Here is a 21232-nt window from a genome sequence, read left to right on the forward strand (position 1 = left end):
TTTGTGCTTGTGCAAAAAATATTTTATAATATTTGTCCCGTATTACTGTTTTATTTTTTGCACATGCACAAAATATTTCTACAAGTACAAATATTTTTGCACATGCACAAAATATTTCTACAAGTACAAAGTTTATTTACAGATACAAAATATTTATGGCTTTAATTTGAGCCCATAGACTGGTGTCCAGCACTGTTTTACTGAGGAGAGTTGCTCTGGGCTTCATGGAGAACATGATTTTGGCATCATCTTCCAGGAAATGGCACTAAAACAGCTGAAACCAGAAGTTTACATACCCAGCATAAAAAGATGCTGTCTGGCATTAAATGAGACTGAACTTTTTGTGTTTCGGATTACCAAAATTACTCTTATTTACTATATGCCAGAAATAATAAAATCCCTACTACCTAACTATGAAATTGATCTGTTGCCACTTAACCTAAGTAATTATTTAACAACGGGTCAGTTCATCGTCCTTGCTCCATCTCTTTAAAATCACATTCAAATTCAACACTCAACACCAAGAAAACATTTCCAAGTTCGATATGTGTTAATTTTTACTAATTACAGGTTCATATAGTCTTGAACAATTTGTACATCACTGGGTTATTTCCTGAGCAAAGTAAAGTCACAGAAATAAATAAAAACAACATTTTAATACCAGTGAGTTGTCACCAAAAGTAAAGTGTTAGTAGTTCACTTGGTCGTTAACTTTTCTTCATGCGTCCACCTACGTGATGTGGAAAATGATTATGTCTGAACTGACGAATTGACATTTTAGGGGCACCGTCTAAAGTGATCACATGAAAACAATCCATGAGTGTGAAGTGGTCGTTTTTAAAGACTGTACACTCATCAGCTCAATCAGCTAATGATTTTCAGGCTATTGGGGTTTTTATTAAAAAAAAACAAAAAAACATGCACACACGCACAGAAACATGAGCAGAGCATCTGGACGTCAAAGACAGCAGTTAAAAAACTGACAAGCTACTAAAAGGTCAAATTATTCCCTCCGACCAAATCTGGATTAGAAAGCGAGTGAATACTTGACTTTAATGAAATGTACATTACATACTCACTGGTTTTATCTTCTCTCTGAAATGAGTTTGGCTTTATTTTGATATAAAGAGAATACTGCTGTCATTTACCTCATCTTAACATGTTAAAACAGGAGGTGCGTTGATTATAATGTTGCAATGAATTTAAATATTAAGAACTTTAGACTGTGTTCTATAACATCTGTGTAAATTACATTAAGTTCACCAATTAAACTTTAAATTGTGCAGAAAGACTTTTTTTCTGTTTGCAGTTTCACACAATAGTTTGTGACTTATGGGTCAATTATGCCCCTGATTGATTTCCACTGCCCACTAGAAGCCTTTCAATTTAATAATGCTGACTTAAGCTAACGTTTGCTAAACTTTTGGCCAACTGAGATGTCAAGTATGAGTTATAAACACTGTGAACACATTAAAAGGGATTCATCTGGCAGAGGTTTCATCCAAAGCAGCAAATGTCCCTTTATTGTGTTTCTGTTCTTCAAAAGAATGCAAACTCAATATTCCTGACTTATTTTTTGCTTTTTTTTGGTCTAGACCGGTGGAAAACAAGAATCTTCAAATGCTAAACGCTCCATATGTTTCTAGCTGACCATCTGCAGCTTTATGGTTGAAAATCCCTTCTTGCACGCGTTCGGGTGACGAGGGAAATACAACTGAGGGTACACAGTAAAGGTTTATCAAGCAGACAGTGAGTTAGAGATATTATGCTCTTTTTCCAAATAGCTGACACAAGCTCTTGATGTCTTAATTCAATCTCTGTGACATGTAATCTCATAACAATAGAGTACAAAGACTCCCAACCACGTCCACAGCTCTGTTCATAGCATCTGGATTCAGGTGGACGCATTTCCTTCTCGCTCCACTTTTTGTGGGCTGTGCCTCTTTTGAAATCGTTGTTACGGTTTTGTGCTGCTCGATGTGAAAGCGAGTGACTTCAAAACTGCACAGCTTATGTTCAAAATCAACAATAACATGCTGCCAGACTGTATTCAAAATATGTTCAATTTAAGACAAAGCCATTACAACTTCAGAGGGGAGAGCAGATACAGGAAATCAACAATCAGAACCAACACCAAACTGAGATGCTACAGTGGCAGCGGTTTCAATTCAATTCAATTTCATTTTATTATCCCGCGGAGGGGAAATTTGCTTCACAGGGGGGGAATAAAACCAAGAACATAAAACATAAAAGGCAACATAAAACATAAAAGGCAACATAAAACATAAAAGGCGGTGGATGTATGGAATAAATTAGATAGGGATTTGAAATTATGTAGAACCGTAACCTTATTTAAAAAAACATTGAAAAGAAGGATGATTTCTTTATATCAAATTAATGAGTGGTGATGCTTGCTATGTTGAGTTGGGTATTTATTTAATTAGTGATTTGATGGAGGCAATTTGTTTTACTGTCAGTCTTTTCTCTTACTTCTTGCTTTAATTTCATTACTTTAATTAATCTTTTTGAGGGTAGGCAAATAATAAGCTTTGCTTCAGCCTACATCTTTTTCGGTCTAGATCAGGGGTCGGCAACCCAAAATGTTGAAAGAGCCATATTGGACCAAAAACACAAAAAACGAATATGTCTGGAGCCGTAAAAAATGAAAGGTCTTGTATCAGCCTTAGAATGAAGGCAAATGGTGAAAGGAGAAATGTCGAAAAAAAGTCAAAATGTGGAGAAAAAAGTAAAAACTTAGAGAAAAAAGTCAAAATGTTGAGATTAATGTTGAAGTACAATCTCGAGAAAAAAGTTCAAATGTTGAGAAAAAAGTGGAAATGTCGAAATTAAAAAGGAAAGGAAAACGGAAGAAAAAAAAGTGGAAAAAAGGAAAGAAAGAAGAAAAAAGAAAAAAAAACAAGAAAAGAAAGAAAAAAAGGAAAAAAAAGAGAAAAGAAAGAGAAAGAAAGAGAAAAAAAAGGAAGAAAAAAAGAAGCAAAAAAGAAAAAAAAGGGAAAAAAAGGTCAAACATTTTTGAAAAAGCTCCAGGAGCCACTAGGGCGGCGCTAAAGAGCCGCATGCGGCTCTAGAGCCGCGGGTTGCCGACCCCTGGTCTAGATGGTATTTGTATATTGGACATTTTTTGTAAAGTTTTCTTTGAACAGTGTATTAGTTTTCTTGTTGTCATTTCTATTCTTTTTTTTTTTTTTAGTGATGTCATGACCGAAATAAACTAAACTAAACTAAGATGAAGGTGGGGAAACTGGATCTCAGATCTGGGGTTGTGAGGTCACAGCACACTGAAAATTTGAATTTTATCCCAGAATCCCGTGTTTCCAGACATGTGTGGCCTCAGATAAAGACAGACAGTGACAGACAGTGTTGTGTTATCTCAGAGGTTTGGAGTTGGTAGTCACTTCAAACATCCAATTATATGCTCCTAGGGACAGAAAACATTCTTTTTTCCACAACATGTCCCCTTTAAAAATGAATAAAAGACCCCAGGGAAGCTTTTGAAAAGAGGTCCGCCTTGAGCCCTGTAACCTGAACCCACAGGGGAGTTGTGATAAAAGCTGAGTAAATAAATAATGCCATACATAGTCATACAGCCCAACTACCATTTTCCAGAATAAGCAAGATCTCAAAAGTGAGCACCATGGACTTCTGATCTGTTACGAAACATGTCCTTAGTTCTTCTCACAACTACTGAATAATTACTGCAATAATTCTGTGCTCACTTCAGACCCAATTACTCTAATAACACTGTGAAACACGTTAAGAGGATTTATTTGAAGACATCATTCTTTCCCAGCCTGTTCGGAGGGACATATATGGAAACAGCTGCACGAAAACAAATTCCTCAGGAAAGAATACAACCATGTTTACACTTTCACCAGACTAAGATTTTCTGAGTTCAAAACATAATCATTTACAATCCTTTTTTAAATTACTGTCAATATTTGCAAAATGTTTTCCTAAATAATTACACATTAAAGTTTACTGGCACTCTGAGCGGACACATACAGGTTTACGTTTCATTACAAAGTCTCCGGCTTGTCCAAACTCAAACAGCATTGACTTATTACCAGTACTGGAGTTGAGGGGGGATGGCATCCCTCCCTGAAATAAAAACGGTCAAAATCATCCCCCCTGTAAAACTGCCATCCCCCCTTTCCATCCCTTATGTCATTTCATCAATGAATGTGGTTTTACTGCTATTTCAACATTTAGAGTCATCACCAGAAAAATAACACCAGAAAAATAACTTATTTGACCATTTTCACCTGTTTCATTTAAATTTTCACTTGAAATAAGTAGGAAAATCTGCCAGTGGGACAAGTTTTATCTTCTTATTACAAGCAAAAAAATCTTGTTCCACTTCCAAGTGAAAATCTACTTAAAACAGATGAAAATAGTTTTTTCCAGTGATGAGTCTTGTTTTAAGTGTAATGAGTTTTTCTTAACTAAAATTAGACATTTTAACTAGAAATAAGACAAATATTCTTGTTAAGATTTTGAGTTTTTGCAGTGATCCATTTTACTTATCCTGTGAAGGACAGAGTCATATTGATAAGTTCAGTGGATATTTAAAGCTTACAGAAGGCTGCATTTAACTGCTGCTATGTCATTCCTGCAGTATTTCTGCAGGTGTTTTGGTCAGTGCTATTATTTGTAATATATTATATTATTTGTAATCAGCACAAATTATCTGTCCCCATATGATAAAATCCACCATCCCCCTGATTTCTTTTTACAACTCGAGTACTGGTTATTACCAGCACGAACCTGATTCTACTGCTGGTGGATTTGAGTCCAGTCACAGGCTGGGCTGGGCCCACTGGAAGCATCAGGGTCCAAAATGACACTGGAAGCAAGTCAGTTTAACTAAACAGATAAACACCAGCTAAAGTCTGACATCACAGAGTGAAAGACTAGAAACAACATTTTTACATTCTTTATCACAGCAGCACAACGTCAAATTCATGTGTTCACATTTATAAAAAAAAAAAAGAAGAAAAAACTGCACATTGAAATTGTTTTCAGAAAAATGCATCATTTGCTTTGTCCATTGTTCATTTTTTAAACAGCTTAAGTCCACAATGTTGCCATCAGCTAAACTGTGGTGGGGGAGGTTGTCGTCAAAGTGCACGTCGATTGATCACTAATGAGTTTTTTGAGAGGAAACGGAAGTAACGAGGGATCTCGTTTCTTGAAACTATCTTTGTGAAGTGTGAGCTGCTGAAACCTGTTGCTGGTCATCTTGGTTGTTAAGAAGCAGTTTTTACTCTTTGGGCTACGAGCAGTAACTTAAGACTCATTCTGGCTTAAATTAAATAAAGTCACTCTATTAAATATTATGTGGTCTTCAAATTTTCAATGTCACAATAACATTAGTTTTCTGGTATCTACAGGACTGTCTCAGAAAATTAGAATATTGTGATAAAGTTCTTTATTTTCTGTAATGCAATTAAAAAAACAAAAATTTCATACATTCTGGCTTCATTACAAATCAACTGAAATATTGCAAGCCTTTTATTATTTTAATATTGCTGATTATGGCTTACAGTGTAAGATTAAGATTCCCAGAAAATTCTAATTTTTTTAGATAGGATATTTGAGTTTTCTTAAGCTGTAAGCCATGATCAGCAATTTTAAAATAATAAAAGGCTTGCAATATTTCAGTTGATTTCGTTGCTTTGTGCCCTCATCCATCAGACTCATAAACAGCTGATCTTACCTATTCATTTTTGTACCCGCTTTTATACATATTTTTAAAAAATCATTGTATTTATCACGCACTTAACGGGGGACTTATATTTTTTATCTCTCTTTCCCTCGTATTTTATCTATGCTATGGTTTTACAGCATCTAAGTCCAGCAGTATTTGTGATTGCCCAATGTATGTTGCTTTATATTGATTGTTTGGTTTGTTTCTGTACTGTCCTGTTGCATATGTTATCTGTACACGCACTGATGCTGATGCTTTTCCACAAATGAAGTTCCTAACGGATAAATAAAGTTATTTATTATTATTATTATTATTTGTAATGAATCCAGAATGTATGACATTTTTGTTTTTGTAATTGCATTACAGAAAATCACAAAATTCGAATTTTCTGAGACAGTCCTGTAGTTGATGAAGCTCATATTCAAGGTGGTGCACGTGTCAGGACAACCGGTCCAGCTCGCAGCAGCAGGCGCTGCTGCTCTGCCTGCCGAACAGTGAGGAGATCTGCCCTGAACCCCGGTCCTGTTTGCCCTTTCCCCTCGGGACATCCGCCTCAGCCGAGTCCCGCTCTCGCTCCTCAAACTGCAGATGATGATGGCCCGGTGGGGTTTCAGGCTGCCTGAGGGCTCGCAGTGCACACGCCCCAATCTGAGGGCAGTGGGACATCACAAATGACAGAGAGGGGTGACACGCCGCCACCAGAGCCCCCCCTACAGCAGAGATGTGGGTCGGGCAGTCGCTGCTGCTGTGCTCTGTGAAAAGGTCCAAGCTGAGACTGTTGGCCTTGAGCCGGATGGAGTCTGTGACGCTGCTGTAAGTGGAGTGACGCTCAACCTGTAGCTGCTGGCCCAGGATGTGGCGCCGGATGATCTTACGGAAGGTTTGCCGGAATTCCCTGATGCGATAGGCGTAGATGAAGGGGTTGACCACGGAGTTGGCGTGAGAGAGGAGGATGGCCACGTTAAAAATCCACAGGGGAGGGCGATAGCACTCAGGACAGAAGAGGGTGAAGCAGTTGATGATGTGCAGAGGGAGCCAGCAGACGGCGAACAGGCCCACGATGATGGCCAGAGACCTGGCGGCCTGGACCTCCTTTTGAAGGGTGGAGCGCGACTTCTCTCCGTGAACCGCCTTCACCTCGATCAGTTTCAGCTGATGGCGCGCTGCCATGAAGATGCACAGGTAGATAGCCAGCATCAGCAGGAGGGGGATCAGGACACAGCCGAAAAAGTTGAAGTAGATCATATACTCCATGTGCACCACCTCTTCAAACAGGCACTTCATCAGGCCTCCCGAGCAATCCGTGGAGTTGGTTTTCTCCGACGCCTGGTGCCAGCCCATCATAGGGGTGAGGCCTATGATGATGGATAAAGCCCAGCAGATGGCGATGATGCCCCTGGCTCGCTGGCCCGTCACCAAACTGTTGTACCTAGAGGGGGGAGACACAAGCGTCAAACACGTCAAGCTTGAACTTTGACCGCCGGGGCCCGTCCAGCTTCCAACTCTTGAGGGAGTTACCAGCCCGCTTCCCAAATGCACATTTCCAATAAAACTGATCCACAGTTTTTATAAGAAATAGTTAAGATAAGATAAGATAATCCTTTATTTTCTCCCTCAGTGGGGAAACTTATTTTGTTGGCAGCAGTACACTTAGCACACACATGCAGGGGAGGGGTAAAAAGAGACTAAAAAGTAAAAAATATGTATAATTACAAAAATATGAGCAGTATATACTAGGGCTGTGCGATTAATCAATTTTAAATCTAAATCGGATTTATTAATCAAGACGATTTAAAAAAAAGGAAAATCGGAAAATCGATTTTCCTTTTTTGCAGCTGGCTGCATTACAGACAGAGCTCGTCTAGTCATCTTTGTTTGGTCAAGAAAATTGTAAATTTTGTCACTTTACTAAACTCAAGGAGGATTTACAGTATCTTTCAATTGCACTTCATTCCCAATAGGGACATTTGTTTGCTATTTTTCTTTAAAAATAAAGATAAAATATTTGAAACAATATATTCCATTGTCTTTTGTAGTTTTACCAAAAAAATTGAAATTGAAATCGAAATTCGGGTTTTCAGAGAAAAAAATCGGGATTTTATTTTTGTCCAAAATCGCCCAGCCCTAGTATATACAGTAGATTGAAAGAAAAGTGCAAAAAAAGCAGGTAGGATGTGTGTGAGGTAGACAGGTATTGCACATATATTGCACATGTTATTATACGTTATTGCACAGGTTTTTATTGTCCGTTAGCTACTGAGAGCAGTTACATAGATCAGCAGAAGCCAGTGATGAGTGATCTGGTTTCATAAAGATCAGCAGAAGCCAGTGATGATGAGTGATCTGGTTTCACAATGCATGAAGTTCCCCTTAACTCCCCGATTTCCTGATTGCTCAGAAAACGCACTTTTCATCCCGGAATTAACTTCCAGGATTCCTCAAAGGAAGGAGTCTATTTTGAGTCTGCTGGGTGCTCAGTGTGGGAGAGCAGCTGAGACGTTTGGCTTGTTTTTGTCACATTCTTGAAAAGTTAAAGTGCAAAGGTTAACGCAGTGAAAATCATCAGGGATGGAAGATAAACAAATAAATAAGATTGCGTCGAGGAGCCCACGTACAGTATCTTCAGCAGGAGGACGAGTCTGAGCGAGAGCAGGGTGCTGGAGTCGCTGAGACCACAGTATGAGCTGCTGCATCGCTGGAGATGACGGGTCTCAAGACATACTGGCCTTGGCACGTTTGAGTCCTACGGAGTTGATTTAAAGCCCAAACATGTTTTTACAGTGAAATAACGTCAGATTGTGCAGAGAGCTGCAGGAATATTTCACGGCCTATATAAGCAATTAGAGCACTATTTACTCCATTGCTCCTGGGCTCGGGGGAGCAGTGTCTCCTGCGCCTCCGTTGGGGGGGTGGGGAGCACAGGGAAAACTATTTATGGTCACACTTATGCAACCAAGGCTTTCTGGTAAAAAGGTCATATCTTTATGGCCTCCTATGAAACCATAATTAAGGCTTTTTTTGGAGTCCGAGTCAAAAAGACACATTTTAGCTCAAACTAAGTGAAGAAAAGAATATTGTTGGATATATCTTAAATTGCTTCTTTTCTATTAAAAATTATAAAGCTCTTTGAACACTGCCAAAACTCAAAATCTTATACTTTAACTTAAAACTTAACTAGAACTTAAAATTTGCTTGACACAAATTAAAGTTCAATTGAAACACGTGGGAAAAACACTCAACCTTTTAAGTTATGTGTGTTATCAGGTGTAATGGCATTTTTAGGTTAGAAATAAGAAAACCTCTTGGTAAGAACCATAGTTTTTTGAGTGAAGGCAGTGAATTTGGTCAAATGGTTTAAGTTCAGGGTTTTTAAATGCACAGCCATGAACCTACTGTATTATATAATTTAGTCTTAGTGATGTCAATTAACATCTAACATCTTATGTATATTTATAATTACTCTTTAACTAAACAAAAATATGTTTTATCCGATTACTTGATTAATCGATGGAATTTTCAGTAGAATACTCGATTACTAAAATATTCGATAGCTGCAGCCCTACTTTTGACTATCATTTGTTTGCAAAAACTTCCATCCTTTTGATTTTTTTCCCTAAAATTAAATAATAAATCAATTATTACTGTTCTATGTACAATTTACACATTATTTGACTGATTATTTGATTTGAAGCAAATCTTCGGCGCTTTCAACGAATCAAAGTACTTCACTCCCAGCATGGATGCAAAGACTGCGTCTCTGAAGTTTGGTTTAGATAGTTTTAGGTGTGGTTTACCCATCCTCCCATGCTGAGCAGCTGCCTCAACAACTGTTTGTCTTTCCTGTCTTGCACCGCTTCACCTCACTCTAAAATGCCTCCACTTTGAATAAAAGACAGCGACTGTCCTGTTGTTCATTGTAAAAGTGATCACGAGTCATCTTTTTCACACTGCATTTGTGAAACAGAATCTTCAGCGAGTTTAGTGGCGGTACGGTGATGTGGCTAACATAAGCAACTGTCTGCTTCTCTGCTTTTCGCTGTGTTTTAATGCCACTGAATCGGCAAAGTTGTTTGCATAATACTTTATTTATGCTGTAAAAGCGACAAACTGAGCATGACTCATGCACTTGAATCCACATCACTTTATAAACCATTTCCTTGGTGCTGCTTTGCGCTGCAAGCCGTTTGATGTGAACTGTGACATAGTCAGAATCAACCAGACACAGAGATAAAAACACGAATTAAAGAGTTGTGCTGTGATTTCAAATATATATTTGGATCATCACAGTGACAGTCAGATGTGGGGAAACATCCAACCTCATGCCGCATCTGTCGCCATGTTGTCACTGGGCAGTATATATCAGGTCGGGACAGTATTTTATCTTTTTTTGGTGAAAAAAAACCCGACTACATTATGGTATATTTCTGTGTGGTATCAAACTACAGGGGTACAGGATGCTTAAGTTGGAGACGGTGATTGTTGAACCAAAAATGATTGCAAAAAGATACAGCAAAAAGAACAAAACTTGTTTGTAACCAAAGACTCAAGATCAGTTGCTTTTATAGAACATGGGCAGCGTGTAACAATGATCATTGAAAAACCATGAGGTGCACGCTTTCAATGGGATCAGTGGACAAGAAAGAGAGGAAATGAAACTTGATACTGCAGCAAGAAAAAGGCTGCCAAAGGGCTGAGAACTGCTGGAATAAATACACAGTAAGCATAGAGAAATTAACGATCCCAACAAGGGAAAAAGTGAAGGTGGATGCCTTCTAAAAGTACAGATCTGCAAATGTGCAGAGAAAAGGCACCCTGTAAGCTTCTGTGTCTCACATGTTGGTGACCTGGCTAAACTAATAATTGTGGCATCATTTATTTTGGTCTGTAACTATCTCAAATCAATTTGTTCTCCAGGGTGTAATTATTTCACGGAGGGGATTCACACTTTGTCATGAAGACGGAAGCCAGTGAAGGGCTTCAAATGTCAAACTGTACCATATAAGTTATGAATCTTTATTTCGGCTTGTACACACTTTTTTGCAGAACAAGAATAAGATAAGATCTAATAAGATAAGATAAGATTGTCCTTTATTTCTCCCTCAAATGGGGAAATTTGCTTTGTGCAGCAGCGGTACACACAACACACACATGCAGGGAAAGGGTAAAAAAGTAAAAAATGTATAATTACAAAGTATAAACAGTATATACATTTGAATGAAAAATAAAAAGTAGTGCAGTGCAAGAAAGAAAGAAAAACAGTGCAAAAAAAGCAGGTAGGATAGGATGTGTATGAGGTAATAGGTAAGTAATAGTAATAGTTAATAGACCCAAATAGTTAATAGACCCAAAAGGGAGCCATAGTGCCCAGTAAAATACGGTGCTCATGGCTTTGGCATGGTTTTCCTGGAGTATCATTGGCAAAATCTGGAAAACCACAGATCTCTCCTGCAAGAAAGGTGAGGGGCGGACCTGGAGGATCCAAGGCAACTGAAGCACACAAGGCTATCACCAGACAACAGGCCAAATACTATTTGTATTCTGACCTGAAACACTAAGTGGACATGTGAAATTTACAGTAACCGGTAAGAAAAAAAAAAAGGGGGGGAGGTAGGATACTTTTTTTTTAACTTTGGATTCATCCTTTTTTTAAACCAGAGGTGTCAAGTAACAAAGTACAAATACTTTGTTACCTTACTTAAGTAGAAATTTTGGTTATCTATACTTCACTGGAGTAATTATTTTTCAGACGACTTTTTACTTTTACTCCTTACATTTTCACGCAATTTTCTGTACTTTTTACTCCTTACATTTTAAAAACAGCCTTGTTACTCTATTTCATTTCGGCCTTTAAAAAAAAACTATCCAGTTAAATTGCTCCATCCGGATAGAGTGAATTTGGTTGTGGTTGTTTCAGATGTTCTTGTCCAGTTTTGTTCTTACATCCGTTCCCTCAGATTCCTGCAACTAAACTTGGATGTACATTCCAATAAAGGTTAGGATAAATGATAACATGCCTCTGAAGTTTGACTTTTTGCACCATTACAATACTTATAGGCAACTAGTCATCATATCTTCTGCTCTCTGAAACACATGTTAATGCTCAATAGTACACATATATGGTTCTTTAATATATTTGCATTATACTAAGATGCATTCATTTTCAATGGCTTTTGTCCTTAATGGCCTTTTCCCCCCTTACATTACTTTTACTTTTATACTTTAAGTAGTTTTGAAACCAGTACTTTTATACTTTTACTTGAGTAAAAAACTTGAGTTGATACTTCAACTTCTACAGGAGTATTTTTAAACTCTAGTATCTAAACTTCTACCTGAGTAATGAATGTGAATACTTTTGACACCTCTGTTTAAAACCCATCAGTTGCTGCAGGTTTAGGCTAAGCAGCTGCATGACAGAAATCTGAGAACCAAGAAGAAGCTTTCATTGACGTTATCTGAAACAATTCTTTGATAGATTAGTTATTAACCTCGGACAAAGCCTCTAATCACTTGAAAGTAAACTTTCCCTCCTTAGAAATAACTAAATCCCAAGAGTTCTGTCGTGTTAGTCACTGACCTGAGCGGTATCTTGATCGCGATGTAGCGGTCTATCGCGATGGCCAAGAGACTAAAGATGGAGCTCTGTGTGAGAACCAGCACAAAGCAGGCAATGAACAGGCATCCGTAGAAGTTGGAGCAAAAGCCGGTGCTGATGGCGATGGCGAAGGGAATGGCCAGGACACCCACTGCAATGTCGGCCACGGCCAGGGACACCACGAAGAAGTTGGTGATGCTCTGGAGGTTGCTGTTGAGGCACACGGCCCAGCACACCAACACATTGCCCACGACGGAGAACACGGCGATCAGCAGCTCCAGGATGATGTATAGGACGGAGGCGGCGGGGTCGTCCGGCATGGTGAGGTGAACAGTGAGGTCACTGATGCGCTGGGAGGAAACCTCTCAACGTCCATAGCTGCAGCCTGCCAGCCACCCAGCTTCCTCGCCTCCAGCGCCTCCGGAAACATCCACCAGATTCCCCCAGATAGGTCCTTAACCAGCTCAGCTAAAACCAGCTGAAAAAGAAAGGATTATTCAGCCTCAAGCAGGGCTGTCATCAGTCCCGACTCCGCAGAGAAGACTCCCGGAAAAAGCCCTCCTTCTGTCCTCTCCCCCTCTACTCCTCGAAGAGATGAGATGATGCCGGCAATGCACATCAGCGGAGCGTCGCGTTGCTGGAGATAAAGAAGCAGAAGTGAAAAAGAGGAAATATGGTAAAAAATAAAGGAAGTGGCTTTGAATGTTGGTGTAAGATATGATTCTTCGTAAGTCAAAACTAACAGACAAATATGGAGCTTTATAGCCACAAATACAGTTTATCTCTTTTGATATGCATTTAATTGTCAGATGAGGTGACATTTCTGGAGCTATTAATACTTTCCAACAGCACCAACTTTTATATCTCCCAGCTTCCAGCATGTCATGAGGGTGGAGAGAAAGTGGAGATGCAACACATCTTGAGAAATAACAACATGGTGATGGTGTAATAACACTAATGATATTCACCAATGAGGCTTGGGTTTATGTTACGTTGAGAACCAGGACTCATTTATTCGTTACTCTTTTTCAGCTCTTTAGTTAAGTTTAAGCATCATACCGACTTGTTAAGGAAAACACAACAGACCCTCTCAAGTTAACACACAGTTTTCAGGGGGTGTGATGAATCTCCCCTCACGTGCTGCAAAACAAACAAAAAACTAAGCAGAAGTAAAAAAGACACCTCAAACTTGAGTCTATTACAGGGGTCGGCAACCCGCGGATCTAGAGCCGCATGCGGCTCCTTAGCGCCGCCCTAGTGGCTCCATGGAGCTTTTTCAAAAATATTTGACCTTTGTTTTCATTTTTTTCTTCTTTTTTTTGTCATTTTTTCTTTTTTCCTTTTTTGTCTTTTTTTCCTCTTTTTTCATTTTTTTCTCTTTTTTCTTCTTTTTTTCTTTATTTTCTTCTTTTTTTCCCTTTTTTCTTCTTTTTTTTAACTTTTTTTTCTTTTTTTCTTCCTTTTTCCTTTCGACTTTTTTCTCGACATTTCTACTTTTTTCTCTACATTTTGACTTTTTTCTCAAAATTGTACTTCAACTTTATTCTCGACATTTTGACTTTTTTCTCGAAATTGTACTTCAACATGAATCTCGACATAATGAAAAAGAAAATCTTCCTCCTCTAAAATATTATTTTTTGATTTTACTCCTGCCTGGCCCTAATACTCTTCCATAGATTTAACAAAAAGAGTCGTGTGGAAAGACATTTTCATGTTACATTTGCAGCCGAGGACCCAGTTATAACTAATATAGACACATGCAGCATGTGTTGCCTTCATTCTAAGGCTTATACAAGACTTTTCATTTTTAGCAATTCCAGACATATTTGTTTTTTGTGTTTTGGTCCAATATGGCTCTTTCAACATTTTGGGTTGCCGACCCCTGGTCTATTACTATGAAATTAGCCACAATGATGGTGTTTTATCACCTACAGAAACAAAGTAAAATAAATTCTCCATTCTCCGAATGGCCAGGCTGAACATGACCAGGCTCTTCGGGGCAAATTTTTACAATTCTTGGGGGTTTTGAACTCCGTCGCCTCTGGTCAATAAGTGAGCGAGATTGTCATTAGAAACCTGGATCTGAGATTCCTGGCGAGGAACTGGCCGCAGCACGACCAGGAATCAGATAAGTGCTGTTTTTGTGAGGCTGAATTCCCTCGGAGGGAATGTTTCTGGAGGTTACGTAGAGTTTGCAACCATAACAGCTGCACCGGAACACAAAGGTCTCCGCTCTCCCAGTCGTACGTTTCCCTCTGGGTCGGATGAGAGGGTTTTATGAACACTAAAAATTCATTTTCATCGTTGATGTTTTCAGATGTCGGTCCATTCTGTTGCATTTCAAAGCAACAGAAATGTTGGCTTTGCTATCTAAATGTCTGGTGAAGTACTGCAGTGAGTTTCAACCATTTCTGCAGCAGCAGTGTGAAACCAGAATCATGGGGGGGGAGCAACGGGAATCGTTGTGAACGTCTGATAGCTGCATCAGGGATTCTCCCAGGATAGCCATGTGTCTGGGAGTAACAAACTGTCCTAACATGGAATTATGAAACACAACAGGGAAACCCCAGGGATTCATTATAAGGGAGGGAATCAGTACAATTTCTTGACCATCTGATGAAAAAAAATAACGATGAAGCTATGAGAACTTCATAAACAAGACTGGATGTCTTGTTTATCCCTCCATCACACTTCTGCTTAGGGCTGGGCGATATATCGAGATTTTAATATATATCGATATATTTTCAATTCTATTTTTTCGATATGGTACTAGACAATATTGTTTATATCGATATAGCTTTTTATTTTTGTATTTATTTATTTTTTTTTTAATGATTTTGATTTAGCTTATTTTGTGACAAGTTGACTTGAATGTTTTATTTGAGATTTGCACAAATGTTTTGTTATTTGCACAACTGCCAACCTCAGTGGAAAAGTCTGCCTATTACTGTCTACATTGTATTAATTGTTATGCAGGAAAGGGATATTTGTTTTATTTTATTCAAGAAGCATTTTTATTCTATATATGCAGGCAGTTTATTTTTATTTCATTTGTTTTATACATTTTGATATTGTGCAGACCTCTGTTAATAAAGGAACCTGTGTGACATTTGGCACGAGGCTTTGTATTAAAACTGACTGTTTTTTTAAGGGTTTGCCTCAGAAAAAAAGGTAACAGAGATGCTATGCTATAATGCTTTGGGGGAAACCCCAATTATGGCACAGAAAAAATATCGATATATATCGAGTATCGCCATTCAGCTAGAAAATATCGAGATATGACTTTTGTCCATATCGCCCAGCCCTACTTCTGCTACAAATGAAACACAACAGTGATAAATGGTAAATGGCTTACACTTACATAGCGCTTTCCAGCTGTACTCCTACAGCCCCAAAGCGCTTTACACTGTAGACACTCACCCACACACGCACACATTCACACACCGGTTGTCGGCGGAGCTGCCATACAACGGCGCAAAATGTCAAACCTTCAGCTTCCTGTCTGAAGACCAGGCAAGCAGCAACCTTGGCTGCTGGCAGAGCGATAACACTCACTATTCTCACGTAAAGCACCTCTGCAGACCACGACCTTTGCAGCTGACGCTCCCCGAGCTGAACACGGGTCGATCTCACCCGACCACAGAAATCAAGAGAGAAACTACCAGTCTGCTAAAGGGAAATGATGAGCAATAAATAATACTTAACCAAAGGCAGGAAATAAACTTCTAAAATTGACATTAATTGATAGTAAAAATGCTAAATGCAAATAATGAAATGGGAAGCAATACGGTCAAAAGGACAGTTCTACTGTGTCTCTAGCAACTCCATGTGTTGTGAAACGAGATCATGGATCAAACTGGTGTCCTGGACAACATCCCGGCCACAAGTGGGAATGTCACATGACATCCCTCTAACCCTCTAACAAAAGTGCACATATTATAAAAATATCAATAATATCATTAAATATTGAGTAAAGAAACAGTGGCAAGGCAAAGCTCCCCTTTAAGAGGGAAGAAACTTTGAGCAGGACAGTAACGGGAAGAAAAGCAGCTCAGTGCATTTCAGCATGTAGACATGGTCAAGACGACTTGCTAAGTTCAAACCGAGCATCAGAATGGGGATGGAAGAGGATTTAAATGACTTTTTTATATGAATGGCCGATATTTTACCGTTCACGATATACCGTCAAAAAAATTCCCCACGGTAAGAAATTGTCATCTCGCAGTAAAAACAATAAATTCCCGTTGATGACGTTTTTGTGTAAGCTGATTTATGGTTCTGCGTTAAATCCACGCATAAGGAAGGAAGGAAGGAAGGAAGGAAGGAAGGAAGGAAGGAAGGAAGGAAGGAAGGAAGGAAGGAAGGAAGGAAGGAAGGAAGGAAGGAAGGAAGGAAGGAAGGAAGGAAGGAAAGAAAGAAGGAAGGAAGGAAATGAGCCAGAAAGAAAGAAAGAAAGAAAGAAAGAAAGAAAGAAAGAAAGAAAGAAAGAAAGAAAGAAAGAAAGAAAGAAAGAAAGAAAGAAAGAAAGAAAGAAAGAAAGAAAGAAAGAAAGAAAAATTCTCGTTGATGATGTTTTTGTGTAACAAACATGGCGGATCTGAGTCATTACAGTTTTGCAGTACAGGTGGACTCATTTAATTGGTTTTTATTCATTCAATTTAATTGGTGTAGTTTAGTAGCATTTAGTATTCTTTTAGAGCAGTGTTTTGGGGGCTCCAAAGACTGAATGTGGTGATAGATTTATAGTTACAAAGGTGGAGTTGAATTGGTAATTTTTTATCGTCATTTTTATTGTTATCGGGATAAATGCCAGAAATTATCGTGATAAATTTTTTTGTTTATACCGCCCATCCCTACTTTTATATGTTGCTGGTGCCAGAGAAGCTTTACTGAGTGTTGCAAGAACTGCTGATCTGTGGGGATTTTCATGCACAAACTATCTCCAGGTTTAGAGAGAATGGACCAAAATAAACATAAAACAAAGTCAAGCAGTCGTCTGTCTGGGCAAAGATGCCTTGTTGATTACAGAGGTCAAAGGGCAGACTCAAGAGAAACCTCTCATTACAACCCAGGTATGCAGAACCCCACCCCTGACTGCACGACACGTAGAACCAGGAAGCAGATGGGCTCCAGCAGCAGAGGACCACACCGCGCTGCACTCCTGTCTACAGACAGAAAACTGCACTTCTTAGAGGTTCATTTCAGCTGTAACATCCACATGGGAGTGGGACTTTGGCTTAAACAGCATGAAAGCATGAATCAGTCCTGCCTCGCGTCAACAGCCTGGTGGTGGCTGTATTGTGGTGTGAGGGATACACTTTGAACCCCTTAGTTCAGACGGAGCATCCTTTGAACACCACATCCCACCTGAGTATAGTTGCTCATGGATCATGTCCATCGCTTTATAACCACAGTGTACTAGGGATGGGCGGTATGGACTAAAAAATGTATCACGATAATTTCTGGCATTTATCCCTAAAACGATAAAAATTACGATAAAAAAAATACCAATTCAACTCCACCTTTTTAACTAAATCTATCTCGCTCTCAGATCCGCCATGTTTGTTACACAAAAACGTCATCAAAGGGAATTTACCCTTCTTTCTTTCTTTCTTTCTTTCTTTCTTTCTTTCTTTCTTTCTTTCTTTCTTTCTTTCTTTCTTTCTTTCTTTCTTTCTTTCTTTCTTTCTTTCTTTCTTTCTTTCTTTTTTCTTTCTTTCAGGCTCATTTCTTTCTTTCTTTCAGGCTCATTTCTTTCTTTCTTTCTTTCTTTCTTTCTTTCTTTCTTTCTTTCTTTTTTCTTTCTTTCAGGCTCATTTCTTTCTTTCTTTCAGGCTCATTTCTTTCTTTCTTTCTTTCTTTCTTTCTTTCTTTCTTTCTTTCTTTCTTTCTTTCTTTCTTTCAGGCTCATTTCTTTCTTTCTTTCTTTCTTTCAGGCTCATTTCTTTCTTTCTTTCTTTCTTTCTTTCTTTCTTTCTTTCTTTCAGGCTCATTTCTTTCTTTCTTTCTTTCTTTCTTTCTTTCTTTCTTTCTTTCTTTCTTTCTTTCTTTCTTTCTTTCTTTCTTTCTTTCTTTCTTTCTTTCTTTCTTTCTGGCTCATATCTTTCTTTCTTTCTTTCTTTCTTTTTTTCTGGCTAATTTCTTTCTTTCAGGCTCATTTCTTTCTTTCTTTCTTTCTTTCTTTCTTTCTTTCTTTCTTTCTTTCTTTCTTTCTTTCTTTCTTTCTTTCTTCAGCTTTACACAAAAACGTCATCAACGGGAATTTATCGTTTTTACCGCGAGATGACAAATTCTTACCGTGGGGAATTTTTTTGACGGTTTATCATGAACTGTAAAATATCACCCATTCCTGCAGTGTACCCATCTTCTAATGACCACTAGATCTAAATCCAACAGATGTGCATCATGGATGTGCATCAGACAGATCTGCAGCGACTGTGAGACACTTTCAATGTCAAGAAGACTGTTCCCTAAAGCTTGACTCTATGCCACGGAAAATGAAAGCAGTTCTGACGGCAAAAAGTGGGTCCAACTTGGTACTAGGAAGGTGAAGGCCTACCTAGTACTGTAAAGTGGCCACATAATGAATAAAAAATAAAAACCTTGGCCAAGGCAGCTGGAGCTCCATGTGTTGAGATGTTTAACTATAACCTTCCTGTTTTTGTTTGTTTGTTCTGGCTGGGGAAGAAAAAAGTATCTTCTACATCTGTAGAAACACTCAAGGTGTATGCAATACCAAACGAAATGCCAAGAAAACCTTCCGCAAATCAACCTCTCAATGCTCACGCAGTCCCAGAAACACATGATGAAAGCCACGTCAACAAACATCAAACAATCAACACACTACCACTTCTTAAAATCCACTCACCCAGCCATTTCTCAATGCATATCCAATAAAAATGAATAAATAGAAATGAGGGGAAGAAAACAGTCTCGCTCAGGAAAGGTCACCAAGGTTCCTGGCAGTGCCTCCCACCTGTCAGTACCACTCAAGGTGACAAAACTTAATTATCATTTTTGAAAAGATCCATGTCTATAGATGATATTTTGGTATGATAACCTTCCTGAGGTGCAGCTGTATCATAGTTATCAGCTCATGAAGTTACACAACCCCTTCAGAAAATTACATTTTAGATGCTGCTGCATATCCTGGTTTAGACTCATGTACAGGATATCTGTCAATGTTTCACAATATTGTCTTTGGTATCATTTTAAAGGGGACCTTTTACTGTAAGCATTCATTCAAGCTAAGATGTGATAAATTTCCTGAATCCTTACGGTCCTGTGATTATTCCAGTTTTTGTATTTTGTGTCTCTGTTGTTCCTAGATGACACAGGGCTAAAAGATAGTATATCATTTAGGCGAAAATTGTGTAAAAATGTGCATTGTTTATAGTTTAAAGAGCTGCAGTGACCTCTATGTTGGTCAGAAAGATTCACATCTTAGCTTCAATGAATTCATTTCATTTGATTTAATTTTTTTCTTTATTTCATTCAAAAAATAAAACAAACAATTCAATACAAATACAAATGTTCATAAATTGTGAATGAAAAGGCAACAGAAAGAAGAAGAATCTTATCTAATCTGTCCCTTTTTCCAAGAAATAAATTCACAAATAACATAAATAAAAAAAATAAAAAAAAAACTCTTAAAAGGTCCCATTTAAAATGATAACAAAGACAATATTGTGAAACATTGACAGATATCCTGTACATGAGTCTAAACCAGGATATGCAGCAGCATCTAAAATGTAATTTTCTGAAGGGGGTGTGTAACTTCATGAGCTGATAACTATGATACAGCTGCCACTCAGGAAGGTTATCATACCAATATCATCTACAGACATAGATATTTTTAAAATTATAAGCAGTTGTCACCTTGAGTGGTGCTGATATCTGGTCTGGAACATGCACTAACTCCGCGCGTCTCTGCGCGGCTGTTTTCCGTTTCCTCTCCGATTCTTTCCCCCTTCTTGCATCTGCAGCTCTGAGCTTCACACAGGTTTGCATCAACCCGACACCTGCAGAGGAGTCAAGTCCTGCCAGCGAGGATCAGGACGCACAGACAAGCGCAGTTAATCAGTTTAAAACACTCACCGTCTCTTTGTGGAGTCCTGTAATAACCGCGGCTCAGGCATGAATCATCCACACGCACTTTGAATGAGGTGATGACAGAACATCACCCTCCTCCCCAAAAAGTCTCTACATGATATTCTCAAAAACTGTAAATGTTGATTTTTTTTTTTTTTTTTTTTTTTTCTTGGGTCAAAAAGCAAGCAGAAACTGCCGGCTCAGTGACATGTCAGCCACTGTACTGGACATGCATGAGGGGAAGAAGAAAATGTTTCCACCTCCATGTAGAGAACCCCCTGCCCTGTTTTAGTGAATGACTTTGAGGCAGATGAGCCTCCCTCCCTCCCTCCCTCTCCCTCCCAACCCCAGCCATGATTGGGTCTGTCTGCTCTCCAGGGGCGGCTCATTCATGGGGCTGCTGGTTTACACATGATCATAAACAAAACTTGATTCTTTGGCTCAGAAACCTGAGACCTGTGACTCCGGTAGCGTAAATCTTTGCATTTTTGTCACAGTCTAGATTGAGGGGGAACATTATGAAAAGATCACAAGAAAAGTTACTCGCTTCTTATTAACAGAAGTGGGAAGTAACGAGTTACTTTTACTCTGTTACATTTACTTGAGTAAGTTTTGGGAAATGTTGTACTTTTAGGAGTAGTTTTGAATCACTATAATTTTTACTTTTACTTGAGTAGATTTGTGAAGAAGAAAACTGTTACTCTTACTCCGCTACATTAGGCTACGTTGAGCTGTTACTTTTCTTTTATCCCTTTTATCCACGTACGCGTCAATCTCATGACATCACTGGGTGATTCTTTGGGAAAAATGTTTGTTTTTGC

At 38.6% G+C, this 21232-nt stretch overlaps 1 protein-coding gene across 1 annotated transcript; it reads right to left on the reverse strand.

Annotated features, from left to right (window-relative positions):
* Window positions 1-3770: 3770 nt before the first annotated feature.
* adora2aa (adenosine A2a receptor a) lies at window positions 3771-20684 on the reverse strand. Its single transcript, XM_061730458.1, has 3 exons — window positions 20418-20684; window positions 12303-12957; window positions 3771-7157 (listed from the first exon to the last, which is right to left on the reverse strand). Exons 2-3 carry the CDS (start codon window positions 12638-12640, stop codon window positions 6167-6169), a joined length of 1329 nt encoding a protein of 442 aa, XP_061586442.1. The 5' UTR covers window positions 12641-12957; window positions 20418-20684; the 3' UTR covers window positions 3771-6166.
* Between the last annotated feature and the right edge of the window lie 548 nt (window positions 20685-21232).

Source organism: Cololabis saira, chromosome 9 (assembly GCF_033807715.1).
Source record: "Cololabis saira isolate AMF1-May2022 chromosome 9, fColSai1.1, whole genome shotgun sequence".
Lineage (NCBI taxonomy): Eukaryota > Metazoa > Chordata > Actinopteri > Beloniformes > Belonidae > Cololabis > Cololabis saira.

Excerpts from the sequence above, each read along its gene's own strand:
- adora2aa (XM_061730458.1), bottom strand. The coding sequence starts at position 12,640 with ATGCCGGACGACCCCGCCGCCTCCGTCCTATACATCATCCTGGAGCTG. Across the intron at positions 7,158-12,302 it reads GCGATCAAGATACCGCTCAG|GTACAACAGTTTGGTGACGG; the intron begins GTCAGTGACTAA and ends TCCCCCCTCTAG.